The sequence below is a fragment of the Leptosomus discolor genome, chromosome 15 (assembly GCF_034619465.1).
Source record: "Leptosomus discolor isolate bLepDis1 chromosome 15, bLepDis1.hap2, whole genome shotgun sequence".
Lineage (NCBI taxonomy): Eukaryota > Metazoa > Chordata > Aves > Leptosomiformes > Leptosomidae > Leptosomus > Leptosomus discolor.
Genome location: NC_141405.1, coordinates 14,568,010 through 14,588,349, shown reverse-complemented (window position 1 = coordinate 14,588,349; position 20,340 = coordinate 14,568,010). Strand labels below are relative to the sequence as shown.

The 20,340-nt window shown below is 49.3% G+C and overlaps 2 protein-coding genes across 3 annotated transcripts in view; one reads left to right on the top strand and one right to left on the bottom strand.

Moving 5' to 3' along the window:
• MYO15B (myosin XVB) overlaps positions 1-15,473 on the top strand; it is a 31,383-nt gene extending 15,910 nt beyond the window's left edge. Inside the window, exons 23-50 of the mRNA XM_086473535.1 lie at positions 244-337; positions 1,123-1,284; positions 1,537-1,726; positions 1,857-1,947; positions 2,503-2,707; positions 4,208-4,323; positions 4,654-4,713; positions 4,956-5,031; positions 5,537-5,655; positions 5,900-6,018; positions 6,473-6,614; positions 6,747-6,858; positions 7,192-7,352; positions 7,627-7,739; positions 7,857-7,920; positions 8,170-8,242; positions 9,032-9,108; positions 9,489-9,565; positions 10,124-10,254; positions 10,881-10,975; positions 11,253-11,330; positions 11,641-11,749; positions 12,100-12,248; positions 12,638-12,765; positions 13,769-13,902; positions 14,385-14,518; positions 14,940-15,080; positions 15,351-15,473. Coding sequence (XP_086329661.1) covers positions 244-337; positions 1,123-1,284; positions 1,537-1,726; positions 1,857-1,947; positions 2,503-2,707; positions 4,208-4,323; positions 4,654-4,713; positions 4,956-5,031; positions 5,537-5,655; positions 5,900-6,018; positions 6,473-6,614; positions 6,747-6,858; positions 7,192-7,352; positions 7,627-7,739; positions 7,857-7,920; positions 8,170-8,242; positions 9,032-9,108; positions 9,489-9,565; positions 10,124-10,254; positions 10,881-10,975; positions 11,253-11,330; positions 11,641-11,749; positions 12,100-12,248; positions 12,638-12,765; positions 13,769-13,902; positions 14,385-14,518; positions 14,940-15,080; positions 15,351-15,431 — 3,231 coding nt within the window. The 3' untranslated portion in view covers positions 15,432-15,473. The remainder of the gene's footprint in view (positions 1-243; positions 338-1,122; positions 1,285-1,536; positions 1,727-1,856; positions 1,948-2,502; positions 2,708-4,207; positions 4,324-4,653; positions 4,714-4,955; positions 5,032-5,536; positions 5,656-5,899; positions 6,019-6,472; positions 6,615-6,746; positions 6,859-7,191; positions 7,353-7,626; positions 7,740-7,856; positions 7,921-8,169; positions 8,243-9,031; positions 9,109-9,488; positions 9,566-10,123; positions 10,255-10,880; positions 10,976-11,252; positions 11,331-11,640; positions 11,750-12,099; positions 12,249-12,637; positions 12,766-13,768; positions 13,903-14,384; positions 14,519-14,939; positions 15,081-15,350) is intronic.
• Positions 15,474-17,173: 1,700 nt separating this feature from the next.
• The window catches only part of RECQL5 (RecQ like helicase 5), a 38,854-nt gene continuing 35,687 nt past the window's right edge, over positions 17,174-20,340 (bottom strand). The window contains exons 17-20 of one of the 2 annotated variants that reach the window (XM_086473801.1): positions 20,188-20,266; positions 19,082-19,333; positions 18,535-18,607; positions 17,174-18,410 (exon numbers count right to left, since the gene is read on the bottom strand). In XM_086473801.1, the coding sequence (XP_086329927.1) occupies positions 18,310-18,410; positions 18,535-18,607; positions 19,082-19,333; positions 20,188-20,266 (505 nt within the window). In that variant the 3' untranslated portion in view covers positions 17,174-18,309. Of the gene's footprint in view, positions 18,432-18,534; positions 18,608-19,081; positions 19,334-20,187; positions 20,267-20,340 lie in introns of both variants that reach the window. The other variant, XM_086473802.1, reaches the window with a different exon arrangement.

Below are 20,340 nucleotides of genomic sequence, written 5' to 3'. Positions count from 1 at the left end.
TAGGAGAATTCATCACTCAGAGTTCTTTATCTTCCAGCAAGCTGTCTTGGGCCACTAACATAGTCCTCCTTCTCTGGACTTGGTTGATGATTCCTTGGGTCAGAGACTGATCTCTTGGGACACTCTCAGATGGAGAGAAGTTCTAGATCAGAACTTGGCGAGGAAAGTCACCTCTGAACTTAAGGGCAGTATGGAAGTATCTGCTGGGTAGTGCTAACTACCCATGTTGTGAACTGCTTGCAGGTGTATGACTGCACGGAAGACAAGTTCTCCAGCAGTGAAGATGACTATCCTCGGGAAACTTTCCAGCAGAAGAGACAGTATTTTCAGAAGATGGGTGAGTGTCTACCACTTCAGGAATTTCACTTACTGTAACACCTTGTTATGCCAGGGAGGCTGCAGAATAAAGTGTTGTGTTCCTCTCTCCCTGTCTGGAACCCAGCTAATCACAGAATCACAGAATGTTAGGGGTTGGAAGGGACCTCAAAAGATCATCTAGTCCAACCCCCCTGCCAGAGCAGGACCACCTCGAGTAGCTCACACAGGAATGCGTCCAGGCAGGTTTTGAATGTCTCCAGAGAAGGAGACTCCACCACCTCACTGGGCAGCCTGTTCCAGGGCTCTGTCACCCTCACAGTGAAAAAGTTTTTCCTTATGTTAATGTGGAACCTCCTGTGCTCCAGCTTGCACCCATTGCCCCTTGTCCTGTCATTGGCCATCACCGAGAAGAGCCCAGCTCAATCCTCCTGACACTCGCCCTTTACGTATTTATAAACATTAATGAGGTCACCTCTCAGTCTCCTCTTCTCCAAGCTAAAGAGACCCAGCTCCTTCAGCCTTTCGTCATAAGGGAGATGTTCCACCTCCTTAATCCCTGCAGAAGCTGCTGATGCTGTGTGTAGCAGGAGTTTTGGGTGCCTGCACAGCTGGCTACGATTCAGATTGTGAGCTGTTGTGTTGCCAGCTCGCTAGAAATCTTTGGGCTTGTGACTGCTGCACCCTCCTTTGCCTCTAGAAAGCATAGGCTTCTGCTGACTGATGCAAGGGTGGGAACTATGCCATTAGCGCTAGATTTGGTTTTGGCTGTGGGTTTAACTAGCTTAGGTCCCCCTTTCTATGCAGGAGAGCAACACATCCGAGTGAAGAAAGTCAGGCCTCCTTCCAAAATCTGGACCCCTCCAGCAAATCCACAGTCAAAGCAGGAGGAGGAGGAAGAGGAGCTGGAGAAGGAAGAAGAGCTAGAGAAGAGGGAAGAAGAGAAGCCTAGCCCTAAAAAAGAGGCAGGTAAGATGCTATGCAGTGTGGAGACCCAGGATATAGTCAGAGGAGGAAAAGATCTGGCTCTTCTGGCAGTCTGCATCTTTACAGCAGAGGAGAGAAAAAAGGCCTGAGCTTTGGGAAATGGGATCCCAAAGCAAGGCAGTGGAAAGCCATGGCCAGTCAGCCTAGAGGTGAAAGAGAGGAAGATTCAAATGAGATAAAGGGACTTCTCCTGAGTCTTTGCTGGTCTGTTGGTTAAACTCTCATCCCCAATAGCTCCTGCTCCCCTTTTGCCACCTCCTGAGCCAAAGCCAAAAAAGCAGACACCACAAGTGAAGAAGAAGCCACTTGTAGTGAAGCCTTCAGGCCCTGAGTCGCGGCCTGCACCCAGCCGGGAGATCGGCAACATCATCAAAATGTACCAGAGCAGGCCAGCCCCCGAGCCCCAGCCTATTGAGCCTGTCAGGTGAGAGTGGGGTCCACCCAGGTGGGCAGGAAGGACATGAGTGGGACTATATCCCAGCACTGCCACTTGGCTCCATTGTGGCCACAACCCACCTGCAGCCCCTGTAACTGTGTTCCCCATTTCCTTGCAGGAGAGTGTCCAAGCCATTTGTGAAGAAGAACGACCCCAAAAATGAGGCTCTGGCCAAGCTGGGAATGATGAACCTCCCACCTCCTGACTCAGTGAGTTCTTTGCTCTCCAGTCACCTTAAGAGCTCAGCAGAGAGGCCCTATATATCCAATCTCCAATAGGTTGGGAGCTACCTGGTAGTGCAGTAGCAGCCAAGTGACTTCTTGTTGGGTTACTAGATAGCTGTGAGCTCATACCATTGGTGCTGCCCATCCTAGACTGGGTTCCAGTCTGTAAATCCACTTGAAGTCCTGAAGAAAAGGCTCTGGAGCAGAAAGTCCTATTGTGGTATGTTTAAGGGTGGTCTGGAAGCAAGCAACTCATGATCCCCACATTTGGCACCAAGGTCTTGGCCCATTAATGTCTTTTTTTCCCCCTTCCCAACTGGAAGTTCCAGTCTCAAATACTCGGTTCTCTGCACCTGGGTTTGGTTGATCTTCATCTGTTTGTAGATCGTGTGTTGATTTAAAGGTCCTGGTATCCCTGTTCAGATAGATCTTGCTTCCAGGGTTGGACTGCTGCCCTAGTGATGATCTGTAACAGCAGTGTCAGGACAGACCACAGTAATGCAGACAATGACTGGGTCAAATGGTTTTACTGTCTTGCAGCCGTCGCCCCTGCCACAAAAGAAAACACCTCCACCTCCCAAGCCCAAGCCAGGCTCAGCTTGCAGCTCTATCAAGGAGAAGCAGTTGCCTCTCCTGTCCATCTTCAGCCAGGAGAGTACCCCACCTACTGCTCCCCCTTCTCCCCTACTATTGCCTTCACCTTTTCTGCCTGAGAACCAAGGCTGGCAGGAATCCACAGGGAAGGGTGAGTAGTGATGTCACCCAAGTGGGATTTGGTAGCAGGGCGTGGGGAGGGGATGGGGTTAGAATCAGCCCAGTGGCCCAGGAGAGTCACAGCACATGTTCTGTCATCAGCCAGCTGGCCAAAGCCTGAGTGGGCTGTGTGAAATCAGAGACTGTCATAGTTCCAGTCTGGCCCAGTAATCCACATGGCACTTCACAGCTCTAACTCTTCCCTTTCTTCCCAGTGCAGTGCAGGATGTCAGGCACAAATGATGAAGGAGGGGCTGGGTTTCTCTGAAGACTGCTGCTAAAAAGGACCTTTGGGCTACAGCTTTATCAAGGTCCAACCACCAATATGTTTTATTGCCTACCTGAAGCGTCATTACTTCCACAAAGCTGTAATTCAACAGATGGACTTTAGACCAGGGAGGAATGGGAAGCCAAGTGTTTTACCATCTAGAGCCTCTGGAGGGTCCTTAGAGACAGGCTGAGGAAGGAGGGAATGTTTCTCAGAGGGAGAATGAGAGCCTGGGAGACCTTGGACATTGGCCACATAAGGAGTGTCTTGGATGCTGCCCACCTAAAAAATGGCATAGCTAATGCTTCTCAGCAGTAGTTGGAAGTGTTATTCAGTCTTAGGTTTTGCCTAATTTCAGCGGGACCCTGGAGCTATAATTTATTTTATACTTTGCTGCTATTTTGGATACATGTACCAATGTATTTCGAGCTGTTTAAAACTCTCATCAGTATTACATTTTATGACACACAAGGAACAGTCAGCCAAACACATTGCTGAAGGACTGCAGCAGTTTCCCCATTGTAGAAGAATTCCCCTGTTTCACTCTCCTCTTTTAAAAACTGTTTCTTTAAGAAGTCCTGTGAAAGTAAATCAAAGTAACTGGATTAGCCTGAAAAATCCCTACATGCTTTTGAACAGGGATATAGAAACAGCTGAGTGGGATGTACTATATTTCTTGTCTCAGTTTTGGAAGTTGGGAGTGCTTAAATGAAGACATTCCTGCCTCATAAAGCAATGTCTTTGAATGGTTGCCTTCAAACTCAGCCTGTCTTTAATACATCTCCTGCAGAGAGAAAATCCAATGCAAGTACTGGGTGCCTTGTACTAGAACCTTGCAGTCTGCAAGCTCAGGGGAGAACTTTTATGTCCTTTTGAAACCTTTAGCAGCCTTAAAGTGAACCTTGTGTCTCCAACCTTAAGCACAGGGGCAGTATTTTGCCTGGGACACTGTGTGCTGCTTATCTCTGGAATGCTTCTATTGTAAGCGCTGAACGTTGTGGCTAATGCAGCAAGCATAAAGCTATCAGGAAAGCTGGTACTCACATGATGACTTTTGTGCATGCGTTCACATTAGCTGATCACTGACCTTCAAGAGGGTTCCTGACAGTAATCTTCAGTCAGGCATATGGCACTGTCCCCTTTCTCTTGGTAGGTCTTTGGCAGGTGGGAAGGTGAACCTGTAGTCAATTAAGCCCATCTTCACTGCTCTTTCTTCCCACACAGACCCTGCTGTAACAGTAGCAGAAGATGATGGCATTAAGACCCAGCTGTACAAGCTCACTACCAGTGTCAGCTTTTCTTATGTCAACCCTGCCTGGAAAATCTTTCTGCGCAAAGAGGTACAGTTCATTAGCTGAGGGCTGGCTATGGGGGGAGGGAACTGGTCCCCCATTTGGTTAAAATCATTTTTTGTCATATGTACCCAGTGTGATGTAAAAGCACAAAGATAGTTCTGGGAGGCGGTCACATGACACAGGAGTTGGAGGCAGGAGAGCATCTCATAGGGGATATGGGTCCTACTCTGCCCTACTGAATCTTGTGTCTCAGTTTCCCTGCCTGTCCTTTCCTTCCTCTGTAAAGCACTGAGAAATCTACAAATGAAGTCAATTTGTTGTTACTATTTCCACAAGGTCTGTAACATCAATATTGTATTTATCCTCCTCTTGCAGGTGTTTTACCCCAAAGAAAATTTCAGTCACCCTTATTGTCTGAACTTGCTGTGTGAACAGGTATGTACCGGCGTATGACTTGAGGCCTATTGTCTCCCTGGGCACAAACCGCTCCATAATTATGTTGTATAAGTTGCCTTCACTTCTGCATCCCTAGCAGTGTTAGCCACTTGTCCAGGTCCATCCAGTCAAGCCCCTGTTCATTGCTCTCTGAAACTCAGTCTGTTTAACAGCCTCAGATGCTCCAACACAATCAGACGTGGCCTTTTCAATGAAAGCCTCTCTGTTTCCTTCCTCTGCAGATCATGCGTGACACTTTCTCCGATTCCTGCTTTCGGATCTCCAGGGAGGAGAAGCGCAAGATGAAAGACCTGCTGAGTAATTAACATCATCCCTTCCTCCCTATGCCCATCCCATCTTTTGGTCTGAAATGAGAAATGGGCCTCCAAGCCCTTTCAGGCAGGACTTAGGGCAGAGGAGAAACGTTTGTCATTATAGCAAGAAATCACATTTGTGTGTGCTGTGTAGTGCAGTCTAGGAATGTTTGTTTATTCCAAAATGGCCAGAAAATGGCCCTGAAATTTCTCTGAGCCAGAAAAACTTAGTTCTGATATGTTTATTGTGGGGAGAGGAAACTGAGGCCTAAGGATGGGATTTTGAGTTGTCTCAAAATCCAACTGTCGTCTTTGACAGGAGCTTCATGGAGAGGGGGAGAGAAACTAGTAGTAGACTGGTGTGTGCAAGTAATGTGGTATCCTTTTGCCCCTGCATGTTTGCTGTGGTGTAATCACTGAGGGGGACTGGTGGGAAGGAGTCCCTGGGCAGAGGGAGACTTGGCCATCTTTGTCTTATTGAGAAAGTGTCTGCTTTGTAACCCTGCCAGTGGAGTTCCGGGTTGGCAACGATGCCCAGTCCATTCAGGAGGATGGGATAAAGAAGAGGATTGTACTGGCTGCTCGGGATAACTGGGCTAACTATTTCTCCCGCCTTTTCCCAGTTCATGTGAGTCTTAACCTTCTCGCCAGATCCTGGGCTTGCTTTAGCTGTGTGGCTCTATGTGGTTCACCTGGGATCTCTTCCTGTCTTCCTGCCTGGCCACACATCACTTGTTCTTCTGTGCCTTCTGTATCTTGCTGGTCAGCCCAGGGCCTCCTTCATGGTACATGTGGTAGCATCTTCTTCCCCTGCTGCATCCTGTCCAGGTGGGATGGAGCCTTTGATGCTCTCTGCTGCACTTCCCTTACAGGGTGAAAGTGGAAGTGATGTCCAGATCCTGGGTGTTTCTCACCGGGGCATGCGGCTGCTGAAGGTGGTGAAAGCAGCTGGCTATAACCCTGAGCACCTGAAGATTCTTCGTAGCTACAGGTGAGCAAAACGGTGCTGGTTGCTGCAGGATGATAATTTGTCACTTGCAGGATGCTTTCAGAGTGTTAGGAGGCAAACTGAACGGGTGAGCTGAAAATTCCCTGGTTGTGCTGTGCTCTCTAGGATTGTCCTAGGCCAGTTGTGACTCGCTGACCCTCCTTCTAGTGAGTATGGCCTTTCCCTTTCCTTCCTACTTTGTGCTTTGCTTACAATGAGTGAGTGCGAGGTGTGAATCGGCTCCGTGCATGTCATCACAAGGAAGGTCCTCAGAGTGGTACAGTGAAAGCCACGAGCAGCCTATGGTGCTATTACTGTTGTAACACAGTGCTGGTGAAAGGCTATCCTCGAGCATGCTGAGGCCTGTCTCTATTTTCCGTCCTTGGAACGAGCTCCCATCCCCATGATTTGCATCCCTAGCTCTGGCAGAAGGAGCCTGAGCATGCTGTGTTCTCAGCTTTGCAGATGTGCTGTCAGTGGAACTGAAGGGCAGCAATGCCCTGGAGTTCTCTTTGAAGACAGAGCAGCTCTTCCTGCACTCTCCAAAGGCTCTGTGCATCAAGGCCATGGTGGAACTCTTCATCCAGGAGCTGAGGCAGGTGAGGGAGTGGCTGTAGTGCGGTAGCGAATGAAGGTGTTTTCCCTCAGGGACCTGAGAGGGTCCACGAGATGACATGGTCCGAGTCCTTCCTGGGGATGACATTTGACCTCCCCATCACTTTTTTCCCCAGGATACCAACTACGTCGTTGCTCTGCGCAGCTACATTGTGGATGACAAGAGCCTTCTTAGCTTCAAGAAGGGCGACCTCATTGAGCTACTGCCCATGGAAGGCGTGGAGCCAGGTGAGGGAGTTTGTGGAGATTGGCAGGAAAGGGGGGGACTGGATTCAAGGGCCTGCTGGACCCATGGTGCCCAGAAACTCTACACGCTGCTGTCGAGTAAATCAGAGGAAAGCAGACTGTTAAGGGCTGGCATTCCCTGTCCACAGCATTCAGCTCTGCCATTCCCTGCCCACAACCCACCTTGTTCCAGCTGCCATAGTTACAGGGGATGTTATCTTAGGATGCAGGAAAGCCTGTTCAGTCTGATGCTCTCCTCTGCCAGTAGAATGCTTCACGGCTCGTTTCTCTTGGAGGCTGCCATGGTTCCTGAGTCATTCTCCCCTGTTTCTGCAGGCTGGCAGTTTGGCTCCACTGGTGGCCGCTGTGGTATTTTCCCCACCAGCCTGGTGCAATTGGCTGCAGCCCCTGATTACCTCAGTACCAGCATGGACAGACGTGGAGGGCTGCGGAAGAGTCTGAAAGCTTCTCCAGAGAGCAGGAACACCAGCAGGGAGGTGAGTTGTCCTTGGGGAATTTCTAGGGGACATGGCTGGGTTCTGTGGGAGCTGCCGGGGGGGTCCATGGCCCTGGTACCATCTGACCTCCAAGGCTAGAAGGAAAGAAGACAACTGCTTAATCCTTGCAGATGGAGATACTTAAATACTATCATAGTGGGAGGGGGAGGCACCACACACAGATGAGGCCTTCCCAGGTCTGGCCAGTGAGGAGAATGCACACTGCAGTTCCGCAGCTGATTTTTTAGGGTGGCTTTGGTGCCTGTCCCTGCAGAGTTCTGCTCCCAGCCTGACATCAGAATCCAACAGCATCATGTTAGTCCCTGCTGGTGATCATTATACCATGATAGACTTCGCCACAGCCTACTTCCGAGAGGCTCAGTCCATGTGAGTAGGCTGCGGTCCTTCCTGAACAGGCATACACAGGACCTGTGTAGCCTGACCCACAACCAAGCCATTTCTGGGGATATTTCTTGGATTCCATGTTCCTTCTCCTCTGTCTAGGCAGGGACTGAAGGGGATGTCTGCTGAAAAGAAGAGTGCAGCTAACCTGGTCCAGCACACCAAGGTGAGCCCCGTCTCTCCCCATGGCTATAGCCAGAATCCCAGGTCCAGCATTGCCTCTAGCTTTGTCCCCCCCATGGCAAAAGCGCAGAGGGCAGATCATTGGCTGCAGCCTCTGCAGAAGTGTAGGTGCCCCCTACTCTTCAGTGGTGCCTGCAAGATACAGGGAGCTTGTGTCTTTCATGAAGCCTGCCAGCACAGCTCTGTGCGATCTACCCCCCCACTTACTTACCCTTGTATTCTGGCCCTGCAGGTCCCAATCCAGGAATCTTTGCTCTGTTACTCTGACAGTGAGCTGAATGACCTTGCTACAAAGAACTTCAAGAGTAAGTACCTCTCTAGGACACAAGACTGCAGAGGCTGGAGCAGGGGTGAGTGGGACTCCCTTCGTGGCCACACATAGGCATCATTGGGACCCAGAGTGGGGAATGAAAACTGTGAGAGGAGGGGCCCTCCTAAGGCATTTCTGCAGTTAATAACCAGCTGTGTCCATGCTGAAAGCATCCAGCAAAATGTACTTTGCCTCGAGTGCAAAGTGTCCAAGAACACCTCCCCCATGAGGACAGGCTGAGAGAGCTGGGGTTGTTCAGTGTGGAGAAGAGAAGGCTCCGGGGAGACCTTCTAGAAGCCTTCCAGTACTTAAAGGGGGTTACAGGAAAGGTGAGGAGGGGCTTCTGATCAGGGAGTGTGGTGACAGGATGAGGGGTAACAGTTTCAAACTGCAGGAGGGTAGATTGAGATTAGCTATTAGGAAGAAATTTTTACTGTGAGGGTAACTGGCACAGGCTGCCCAGAGCAGCTGTGGCTGCCCCCTCCCTGGCAGTGTTGGTCCAGGTTGGATGGGGCTTGGAGCAACCTGGTCTAGTGGAAGGAGTCCCTGCCCATGGCAGGGGGTTGGAACTAGATGGTCTTTAAGGTCCCTTCCAACCGAAACCATTCTGTGATTCTATGAACACACACTGCCTGGGCTAATGCCCTGACGACTACATGTGTCTAATGCAAGCGCCCTAATAGCCTGTGGAGCAGAAAAGCTTTCAGGACATTTTCTAGCCTCCTGCCTGCCCCATGGCAGGATCACCTCTGCTTAGACCTAAATGCTAGCCTTTGCTTTGCAGCTCTGATGCAATTCATGGGAGATCAATCAAAACCCAAGAAGCAGGATGAGGTTGAATGCATCTATGAAATCCTTCAGGTTTGTGACCTTCCCCTGGATAAGGCTCTGAAGCACCTGTGGGAATGACAGGCCAAGACCTTGCTGGGAAGGGAGAGAGCAGGGAGAGCCATAATGCAACCTCCTACATGAGAAAGGGAGCTGAAACAGGCTGATTAAAAAACATGGAGGGAAGGGGTTGCATGTAAATGGTTTCCCTGGATATCACTGTCTGGATGAGAACACAACCTGCCTTTCCTTTGGGCCTAGATAGCACTAGAGACCAGAGGCTGCAAAGCCCAAGCTTTAAGCCAAATTGGCAGAGCTCTGGAGCTGGGCGAGGAAGGGCACAGAGATGACTTGGGGGCCTCTCTGATGCTCTCGTCCCCTCTCTGATGCTGTCTTCTCCTCTCTGAATGCAGCTGTGCAAGGAGAAGGAGAGTTTGCATGATGAGGTCTACTGCCAGGTCATCAAACAGGTCACCTGCAACCCTAACCAGTGAGTACCAGCACTGTCAGCTCCTGTATGTGCACAGCTGCAGGGGAACTGTCTGCCTCGCTGCAGGGACACCAGGGCCAGGGGAGAGGCTGCCCCCGAATGACGTGCTCTCCCAGCTGCTCAGATGCTGGGGCTTTTGCTGAGCACTCAGGAAATTTAGCCAGTCACTGAGTTTGGCGTTTGCACTTCAATGGATGTTTGTCCTTGTGTCTCTGGCTGCTGATATATCTGGGCACTGGTAAACATTCCTGATAGCTCCCAGTAGTGGTGCTGATTTCCCCATCGCAGCTGTGGGGAGTTGATACAAGTTAGGGACTGGTTTGACCCCATGCTGCCCTGCGATATGGCAGCAGTGGCATCAGAGTTGCCTTGACTGTTCCTTTTCTTTGTTTGCTGCTAGAATAACTGAATCAATCCCTTCCTTGGCATAAGAAACCTCTGACCGAGGGGCACCACCTCATTTTCTGCCACCTGCCATAGATGTTCAGAAGGGCAGAGGCTCACTTTGAGCAGGAATTTTCTTGTTCCAAGGTGCCCACACTTCCTTCTGTTCTGCAGGGAGAGCGTGCTGCGTGGTTGGTTGCTCCTAAACCTGCTAACAGGGTACTTCCTCCCTTCTAACATCCTGATGCCCTATGCCACCAAGTTTCTGCAGCTAGCCAGCAGTGATCCATCTAGCACCCACCATGGTATGACTGTTTCTGTGTCCTGTAAAATAAACGTCTGCTCCCTTGTTACTAAGGTCCAGTGGTCAAGGAAAGAAGAACAAGACCTAGGCAGGGACATGGTCCAATGGGAAAATCTCCCTTATCCTGTTAGGCAGGAGAAACGAGTGGGGTACTGAGGGAGTCAAGCCTGCAGGCAAGAGTCTGCTTTTTATCACTAGTCTTGCTATTTGCAGGGGTAATTTCCCATTGCATCTTCAGCCAGGCAAGGTGGAATTGGGTTTTTGAGGCTTAGTTTAGTCCTGTGGCTTAGGCCCAGTTTAATAGGTAGCCCTTGGGGGAAAGGCAGGCTGTGGTCTTCCAGCCATCAGCTGTGAGGTATTTGGGTTGGAATCCTGCTAGAGATGAGGGTTCTAGTTCTCCCATTCTGTCATTCCTCTGTACTCTTACTGCCCTGGACGCTGTCTGGGGGTGGCCCTTCATGATTTGGATATGTCCTGGCAGAGTGCGAGATGAGGTCAAGTCTCTTTGCTCTCCTAGCAGCGGCCCTGGGTGAAATTCAACCCAGCCAGGATGACCCAACACCATAGGAGACAATGCTTTAGTCCTCTGTTTGGCTCAGCACATGAAGCTCTTTCCTTTTCCTGCAGATATAGCCAAGATCTGTCAGAGCAACCTGCGGAAAAATTTCATGTATGGGGGCCGTCGTCACCTTCCTTTTCCTGTGGAGATAGGGGCATTGCTGGTACGGAGGAGCAGAGAAGTGGGGATGCTGGGAAGCGAGGGAGGGCAGAGGCTTGCCAGGAGGTGCTATGTGCCGTGTTTAGTGTTCCAAGGGAGGAAATGAAGCATGTGTCTGTAAGGGGACTGGGAAGTGCAACGCCATGGAGTAGTCAGGGGTATAGGCAGGGAAGAGACAGGTACTATGGGCAAGCAGTGGAAGGCAGAGCTGAGGAGGGAGAAACAATTGTGGGGCTGATAGGACCCTGCATGTCTTGCTGCCTAAGGACTGTCCTTTGCAGAAGGGGCGCAGTGCCCGCCGGCTAACGATACTGATGCCTGGAGGCATGGAATATCTCACCAGAATCAAGACATTCACTGTGAGTTTTCTACTTTGAATTTCTTCATTGATCTGGTCTCTCAGCCACACCATGGAACTCCCTGATCTGTCGAAACCTTAGGCTTGGCCTGTGCTTCCCATAGTGCTGTGACAGTTTCCCCTCACTTCCTAGGAATCCCTGTAGCAGCGTATCTCTGCCGAGCCTGCACAACGCTGGGATGCCTCACCCAGCTTACTGCTTTGCGCAATGGCCAGAGCCATACTTCAGCAGGCCCAGTATGGCTAACCGCTCTGGGGCTGCTTTGGGCTTGCCTGCCCATGGTATTTATTTGCTTCTTTTCTTGCTTCAGGTGGCCAAGGAGCTCTTGCAGGAGATCTGCGAGCAGATGGGGGCAAGTGAACAGGAAGAGATACAGGAATTTGTTCTTTTTGCCATCAGAAGCGACAGCAATAATCTTGGCAAGTAGAGACTAGCTTCTAGCTTCTTTCTTAAAGCAGTTTCTCCAACAGGGCGTACCATGGGTAATGTTTAAAGTAGTTCCCCCACCCTTGCTGCCTCTGGGGAGGTTCCTCTTCAGCATTTTCCTTCTGTACTAGGGTTAAGGATGGTGCCTTCTGAAGGGATGTGTTGCCTGTTTCTGAAAGAGGTGTGTGTGACTGTGTGGGTCCGTGTCCCTTTGGAATGGTTTTGGAGTCACAACGGCGGGGTGGAATAGAGGTCTGCAGGAAGGCTCCTGTCCCAGGCTGTGGAGCTCAGCCCACTGTCTCAGCACCAAGAGTGATGACCCTCTCTCTGCATAAACATGTAGATAAAATGGTGAGGCCGATAAGATCGGAGGAGTATCTTCATGATTACCTGCTGGAGGACAAGTTGGTCACTGTGACTTTACGCAGGCTCATCTGGAGGACACCTTTGCACTTTGAGAACAAAATTTATACTGATGTCCATTATGGACAGGTAAGCCACAAGGCCAGTGTGCTCACCGGGAACCTCCCTAGCAGGGGCAGTTAGCGCACAGGCCAGTGGGAGTGTCCCAAGGGGGCTGAAGAAGCGGGAGGGCTTTGGCTGATCGGCTTTGTATGCTGTTTGTGGGAATGACTAGTGACTGAAGCTATGGATGCAAGGAAGAGAGTCTGCCTCTAGCCCTAGCCTATGAGCTGTACTGTTCCAGACATGGTTTGTGCATGCTCTTCCTGAGCCCAGAAAGCCTTTGCTTTCGTGTTACCAGCCTGAGCTGGATGTGTTATCAGCAAGGCAAGATGAGGGTCTCTGCAGCCTGGCGCTGCCCAGGCTTGCCTGTACCTCCTGGAAGGTTTAAGAGGCCTCTTTGCTGTGCTGTCTCTCAGATGCTGTGGGATTACCTGAATGGGAGGATACTGTTGAGACATAGTAAAGAAATGGAGATGCAGGTGGGCATTTTGGCAATGCTCCAGCACTGGGCCAAAACAAAGCAGCACAACGCTGCCCTCTCCAGGTATGTCTGTCTTGGGGTGCGTCTCTCTCTCTAACGGCTGTTGGCACTACAGGGGCTAGGGGTAGGTGCCTGAAAGTACTCTCTGGATAATTAAGGAATGGATAGTGCTGGAGAACATAAGCTACTAATTAATGTCACTTAGTGACGGACTCCTGCCCATAATCAAGAAAGTTTACCTCTTCTTCACTCTCTTAATGCTGACCATCTCTGATCCACATTTCCTCTTGTGACTCCTCCTGAGTTGAGGGCCATGAGGGTGCCACGGGCATTTCTTTTGACTGCCATGTGTTTGTAATACCAAGAAGGAAGAATTGCATGAGCTTATAGTTGGGATGAATGCTCCTTTGTTCTTTCTCACAAGTGCCAGAGTTTTCAACCCTGGGCACCTGAAATCTGTAGTGACATGCCTGATGGGAATGAAAATGCCCCTAGGTACTGGAAAGCTTCTGTCCTACAGACCCAATCTGTATTTTCACACTCCTTCCTTCCTGTATCCTTATGCACTTTGACTCAGAGTTGAGGTAATGTCTCCATCAGATCCCCTTACAGCACCACCAGCAGCAGGTAATGACATAACACTGCTGGACATGGGGAACTCTGCTCTGTGTAGTGCTTTGGATGCACAGGAGCAAGACAGGGTTAGAGCAAGGTGGTCTTTGGCTGAGACTGCCTAGGAAACACTCTGTGACTTTACTTCCATGCTACAGTCCTTGCTTGAAGAGCTCCTGTTGTCTCCAGAAAGGAGGGATCTCTCTCAGTGCACTAGTCAGTGGTGCACAACTGCCTTCTCTGTGGAAAATGGTTGTCTCGCTGTCTCTGATCTTTCCTTCCACGTTACCCAATTCAGATACAACCTGTTGTGCTCTTCCCCTCTCCCTCCACCCTCCACCCAGCCAAGCAATTGGAAATTGTTGCCACATCCCCTCCTTCCTCTTAACCCCCCTGACTGATCTTTCGATTTTAGCTGGACAGGGGGTGAATTAGTATCTGCTTGTTGGCACAGGGAAGAGCTGAAGGAGTACATGCCGAAGACCCTGCAGTCCTCTATCAAACTCCAGGCTCTGGAGAAGCATGTTGGCATGCTGCTGAGAACCAGGCAGCCCCTCCAGCGAGTGGATGCAAAAATCCAGTTCATGGGTAAGAAGACATCCAGATCCGCTCGAGTCATCTATCCTGAGCACGATGGAAGCTGCTCTGAATGCACTATTGGGACAATTCATGAGGTTGGAGAGGATCCTTGGAGCCTGGAATGGGACATGACATAGATCTCCCTGACAGCCTCCCCCTGCAGATTGCACTTGTTCCCAAGCATGGTGATCATGGTAGAAGTTCTACCTCTTTTGTAGAAGTCTGCAGTAGGTTTTCAGAGCTCTGTGCAAGTTGTGTTTTAATTGATATTCTGCCTGCACATCTGTTTTCTGGTTGGAAAAGAACAAGACATCCATTCAGGCTGCTGAGAATTGAGTATCAGCAGCCTGTGGGGGGAGGGAAATGTTGTCAATCTTACTTTTTAACGTAGAAAAGCTTGGGAACACTTGCAGATTTTGACCACCTTAGTTTGGTGCAGTAGATTGCTGGCTGGAAGCTGCTGCCTGAAAGCCACTGTTTGTTTCTTACAGAGCACATGATGAAATTGCCTTTCTTTGGCTACACCACCTACTTTGTAGAGAGAGTCAGTGATGACACGATCCCCGCACCCTGTTTCTTTGGCGTGAATACAGAGGAGATCATTGCAGTGGATGGCACCATCCAGGTATGCCAGACAATTCCTCCCTAGAGTCCAGAGCCCTGATGTCTGTCAGATGTTCACTTTGACTTTTAGAAGAACTTGTGCAGGAAGAGGCTGTATTCACCTGCATCACAGCCACTGTAACAACAGCCCTAGCCCAAAGCAAGTAACAAGGCTGGTAGAACCTGCCATGTGCTCTTTTGTAAGTCAGTCCAGTGATCATGCTAACAAGCATGGTCTGCAGTAGAACTAAGTGTAGGTCACATTCCTGCTGGTCCCAATCTTGCAGGAGCCTGCCCTGTATTCTGTACACACTGCCCTGTGCCCTAGTCCTTGTGTCAGCTTTCAACAGGCTCCTGAAGTGATTCCTTCTTGGTAATAATCAGGTGAATTTATTTGTAAGGATTGCACCAGAGAGTGTTTTGTGGCTTTTCTCCTCACACAGGAGGTCTCCTGCATCATCCCCTTGAAAGAGCTGCAGAATATGCGAACGCTGCAGCCTGTCTCTGACGGTGGGCTTCCCGGCATAGAACTGAACTATGGCTCAGCTGCCAGCCCCAAGACTATGTGGGTTGAACTGTCACAGGTGAGATCAGCCTGGACCTACATTTTCCTCCTGGCAATTCAGAACTTGCCCTCCACGGCCCAGCTGAGCCTCTACTAAGAGGCAATATTCCTGCTCTCTTCTGTCCCACAGGTAGATGGGGGCACTGCATTTCCCAGGCCCCAAAGTCCAGCTTTGTCCTAGCACATACGTGATATTTAATTATGGAAAGTGATTTATGGGAATATTTAATTATGAGAACCAGCCATTTCTGGGGCAGAGAATGACTGATACTGATTTGTGTTTTGACAGGCTAAAGAAATGTATCACACAATTGTTGTCATCCTGGATAAAACAGAGTTGCACCACTACAGCCTAAGAGGAGGAGAATGACCAAGCAAACCAGCAGTTCTCCTTTCTTTGAGCTTGTTGAGAGAACTTTTCCAGAAGACATCCATGACCTCAGACAGCTGCTTTCTAAGACTGCCACCACAGTGTTTCTTGATGGACTGGACCATAATCTCACCCCCTGTGACCTGCCATTCAGTTCCCAAGTACTTGATGCATGCAGTGGCTAAACAACCACAAGACACCCTTTCCACACCATTGCTTTTTCATAGCCTGTTCCAACACAGAGCGGCTGAACAGATGCAAGCAATTGCCTTCAAGCTATGCAGTGTGGGACTCTTCTCTTCCTTTTTGAATTAATTAACATGAGCAAAGACTGATGCTTGCTAGAGATTTGTGTATCACAGTGCACAGCTGAGGCTATGAAATGACTGCCCCGGCTGCTGGTGTTTTCCGCAGGGCCGCCTTTTCTCTGTATTGATACCCAAGAGGCCCTATAGCAGGATTTGTGAAGCGGGAGCTCGTAGAAAGCATCTTAATTGCAAAGCAGATCAGTGTTAATATACAATTAACACATATGCTGGGGCACACATTGAGCTGCAATGGTAAGAAAGTTTATTGTTAATTAATTTCTTACTAACATAATTATACGCATATGTTTCCCTCTACTACAAAGAAGTCAGTCATGTCCACGCAGCTGTCATCCTTCAATGATGGCTCCGTGCCCGCGGAGAAAGGGTATTCAAATGGCATTTATATTACAGTAGAGGAGTGTCCTGGGTTGTACAAAAATGCTTAATTTATTTTTATTGCTACAGCTATCCTACTGAACTGAAAAGTATCTGCACTTCAGGAGATTGCAATAAAAAAATCATATAGAGATGTTTTGAAGCTATGACATGACAGACACTGGTTTACATCTGTCGTGGGACGACTGACCTGCAGGTAACTGGCAAAGCTTGAGGAAAAGGTTGTCACTGTTGGCTGGGAAGGGGCTAGATCTGAGAGCGCTCAACGCAAGCCGTGATGCACAGCTAGCTTCTTGCTGGGGAGCTGATGCCAGCAGCAACGTCAGGAACTTCAAGTGCCGCTTGCTGTGGCCTGTGAGGCCTTAGCTGAAGCATGTTCCACCCTCCCCCTTCAGCAGTACTACTGCAAGGCTAGGTAAAGCACCACAGCAACACGAAAGAAAGGAATAGAGAAGATATCTGAAGATTGACTTATCCTTATTCCCCTTCTCTTTCTCTGAGCTTTGGCTGCCTTACATAGAAGCACAACTCACCTCCTTAGAAATGCTCCACATAGTGATAGAGCACTTTGTCACACAAACCATGCCTTAGCCAGCCCTTTTGTGAGCTCCCCCCGTACAAGACAAAGCATTTCTGAGAAGTTCACCTAGGCAGCAGCTGAACTGTATAAGCACTGACTCTGGAGAGGTTGTAACCCTACCTAAGTGGCTGATAAAATAGTATTTTTAATGTGAAGGTGAAATAGAAGCCAGCAGGCAACAGCTGAAAAATACTTCTGTTGTGTAAAAGGGTTCTTGTAAACCCCTTTGTCCTGCAGTGAGTAGAGCAAGCTGAAGATGAAAGTGACTTTTGAGCTAAATGTTTTCAGGTTCTTCTGATTCTGGCTGGAGGTGTCTGCTGGCACATGCTTCCCATCCCAGGCTTGCATTTAGTAGCTGTCTGTTCAGATAAGAAATGAGCTTTCATGTCTATGTTCGCAGTAATGGAGTCTTAATGTATGACTGAGTGGTAAGAAAAAGCTTCCAGGAAGAGTCCGCAGCAGCTATAACATTGTTTTATTGTCAGTTCCGCACATACCCTCCAGTACAATTAAAAAAACCACATCTGTTGAGTACAGTGATCCCAAAGCCTGTTTGATGGCCTCTCAGGCTGCAGATTCCTCTAGCAGCATTAGTGCCTGAGGCCACCAGCCTCTACAGGCATGGAACAGAGGCAGAACCAAAAAAAACACCCAACATAAAGGACTTGCACCAGGGAATCAGGTTATTTCAAACCTACTGATAACCTAAGGTTCAGGCCCTTACATAAATATAGCAGCAGAGGTACCACAGTGTCAATCTGAGGGCCAGAGCAGTACCTTAACCAGCTGTAACAGCAGCACTGCCCTCTGTATTGCAGACTGTGGGTGAGGCACAGGGAGCAAATATGGCTTTAGGGGTTACAAGCAAATGCTGGAAAAGTGTTGGCAGCCTTGGTGCCACTATTGGAGAGGTTAATACTGGAAGAGCATCACCGCTTAAGTTAAAGGGCAGGCAGAACTAGACAAAGTTAAAAAAAAGTTCAGATTAAAAGAAAAAGAATCTGAGTTTCTCCACCTTCAGAAAGTAGGCATTGCCTGCATGGTGAGAACAAAACGCTTCCCCCCTGCCCTTCAAGGGAAAACATTCCATCCAGGACCTCAACCGTCAAGTTTGCCATTGGCAGCCCTGAGCAAAGCACGTGAACTTGTAGCATAAGGCTTCTATCAGTAACACTGAAATAAGAACTGAGAGATGGGGGAGCGAGGGGAGGAGCCACCAAAAGCAAGATGCCATCCCAAAGCAGAGTCCCAGTTGGAAAGTCTGAGCCCTTCCCAGACTGCTGCAGGGAGCACAGGTTGGAGACACTGCAGAACACCTGAGGCAGCAGCCCCTAACCTACACAGCAGATGCAGACTTCACACCTCTTGGCAAGAGGTACTAGAGGGCTTCAGCTTCCTGGTTATTGGAGAAAGTCTCCGTAAGTTCACAGAAACTGGTTTCCTTGAAGTGTGTCTCACTAAGGATGGAAGTGAGCAAAAAAGCAGTGGGAAAAGAAAGCTCACTTCTGCGGTTTCATGAAACCCTCCATGGCTGAGTTCTTCAAGACCCCCTGGTCCCACTGCTGGAGGAAAGACAGCCAACATGATGCAAGGATCAGCTCTCTGAGCTCTGCAGCTCCTGCCAGTCTGTCTCACTCTCACATCTGTCCCTTGTTTTGAAAAACTCCTTGATGAGTCTCTGTGCTTCCTCTTTCACTGCAAGAGAGGAAGCACCCCCTTTGAGATGATACTTAAGGCATCTGCCCCCTCTAAAGACATCAATCCATTTAGCATCAAAAGAATCCAAGATTCTTGGTGCTCTCCCCAGCTGCCAACTCACCAGTCTTGCGGGCAGGGTTCTGCTCTTCAGTCAGCAAGTGAGACAGGTGCCGAGCAAAGCCCTTGAACAGTTCCTGCAGAATCGGGGAGGATAAAGAGCAGAAAGCAGACATTGGTTACCTCACCAGGCTGTTCCCACATTTGTCTTGCCCTTAGCACAGGCTGGCTGTAGCACAAACCATTCATAGGTTTAGACTACAGGAGTGTTGTGAACCTGCAACTACACCTGCCCTGCTGGAGAAGCACATGCACACACATGCTGCCTTGCAGAACATATCAAGTAACCTACACCAGAATTACCCTGATCTGTTGCCGCTCCCCACGTGGGAGTTCTTAAAAACATGACAGTTTAGTGTGAAAACATGAACAATCACAAACAAGTGTGGAACTAACATGATACCACTCTAAATCACACACAAACCCCTTCCTGGAAGAGGTGACTTGGAAATGAAATGTGGTACCCAGACCATCTCCCCTTTCTTAGAGCCCCAGATCGCTTGGGAGATGCAGTCTCCTTCTACTAAGGAGGGTCTTGAGCTGCGTCCTACCTTGGAAGCAAACTTGCCACCCTTGTAGAATGGGGTCAAATACTTGACAACGATGTCTGCTGTCTCTTTGAGGGACATGCCTTTGGTCACTGGCTGTACGGTCTTGCTGGTTCCTTCTTTATCACACTGTGATAAGTTTGGATCAAAAGTCACCTTCTTCTTTGTGGGACCAACACTTTTGCTTTCTGGCTGGGACAGAATAGAAGATTTTGCCACTGTCCGTAGCCGCTTTGTTGCGGGACTTTCCATATCCTGGAGGTGCGACAGAAGAAAACCAAAAGCACCAATTCCTGTGGCAGCATTACACTTCCAAGCAGCCACTACCTTCTGAGAACATGAATCTTTGCAGCAAATACCATGCAGGAATCTACGTAACCCACTTTGCTATGCCGACATAATACACTATTTCCCACCCAAAGGGACTTTAATAAAAACCCTTTAAGACCTCCACATCTAGAACTACCCTATGCCCTTATTAGGGCAGCTAACTGCTAGACCCCATCCTACACAGGAAAAACTGACAGGAAAAGATTTCCCAGGATATCTGCTGAGAATACACCTCTCAGGAAGAATCAACCACCTCAGGAGCGCCACACTCCTGTCCAACTTGAAAGAGCAAGGAGAAGACTGCACTGTTCAGCAGAGACAGCTGCCAGGCAGTCTCAGATGCCAAATACAGAACCAGAGACAACGGCAAGGAAAGCTGTGATGATGGTCCGGTGTGTGACTGGCCTGTGGTTGTTCCCTTGACTTGAGAAAGCAGCTTGCTAATTATAGTTAGTTACAGATCCAGAGGGGGTGGAGAGACTCATTCCAGGCATGTCATCAGCCAGGGCACAGTCACATGTGTTGCAGGGAAGAGGAAATCAAGCAGAGTGGAGGGGAAGCTTTCCACTGCAGCCTCAGTTGCTGGCAGTGGGTGGCAGGAGGGACACCAAGAGTGCAATGCAACTGTGGTTCTCCTCTCTGCTGCAATTGCAGCTGGGCCTCCCTGGATAACTAACACTATCAGGTGAAGTTCAGACCAGGAACATCACTCCCAGGCAGAAACTTGGCACAAGATGAGCAGAAGAAATAGAGGAAATCATCATTTATTAGAGTCTTACCTCATCTGAGCCTGGTCGTTTGCCACTCTCATCTTCCCCAACAACAGTTAGTTCAGTTTCTGCGACGTTTTCAGCAACACTAGTGGGAAGAGGGGAGAGAAGGGAAATTTTAATCATTCCACAGTGAAGGTACTACTGCGTTCACTGTCAGTG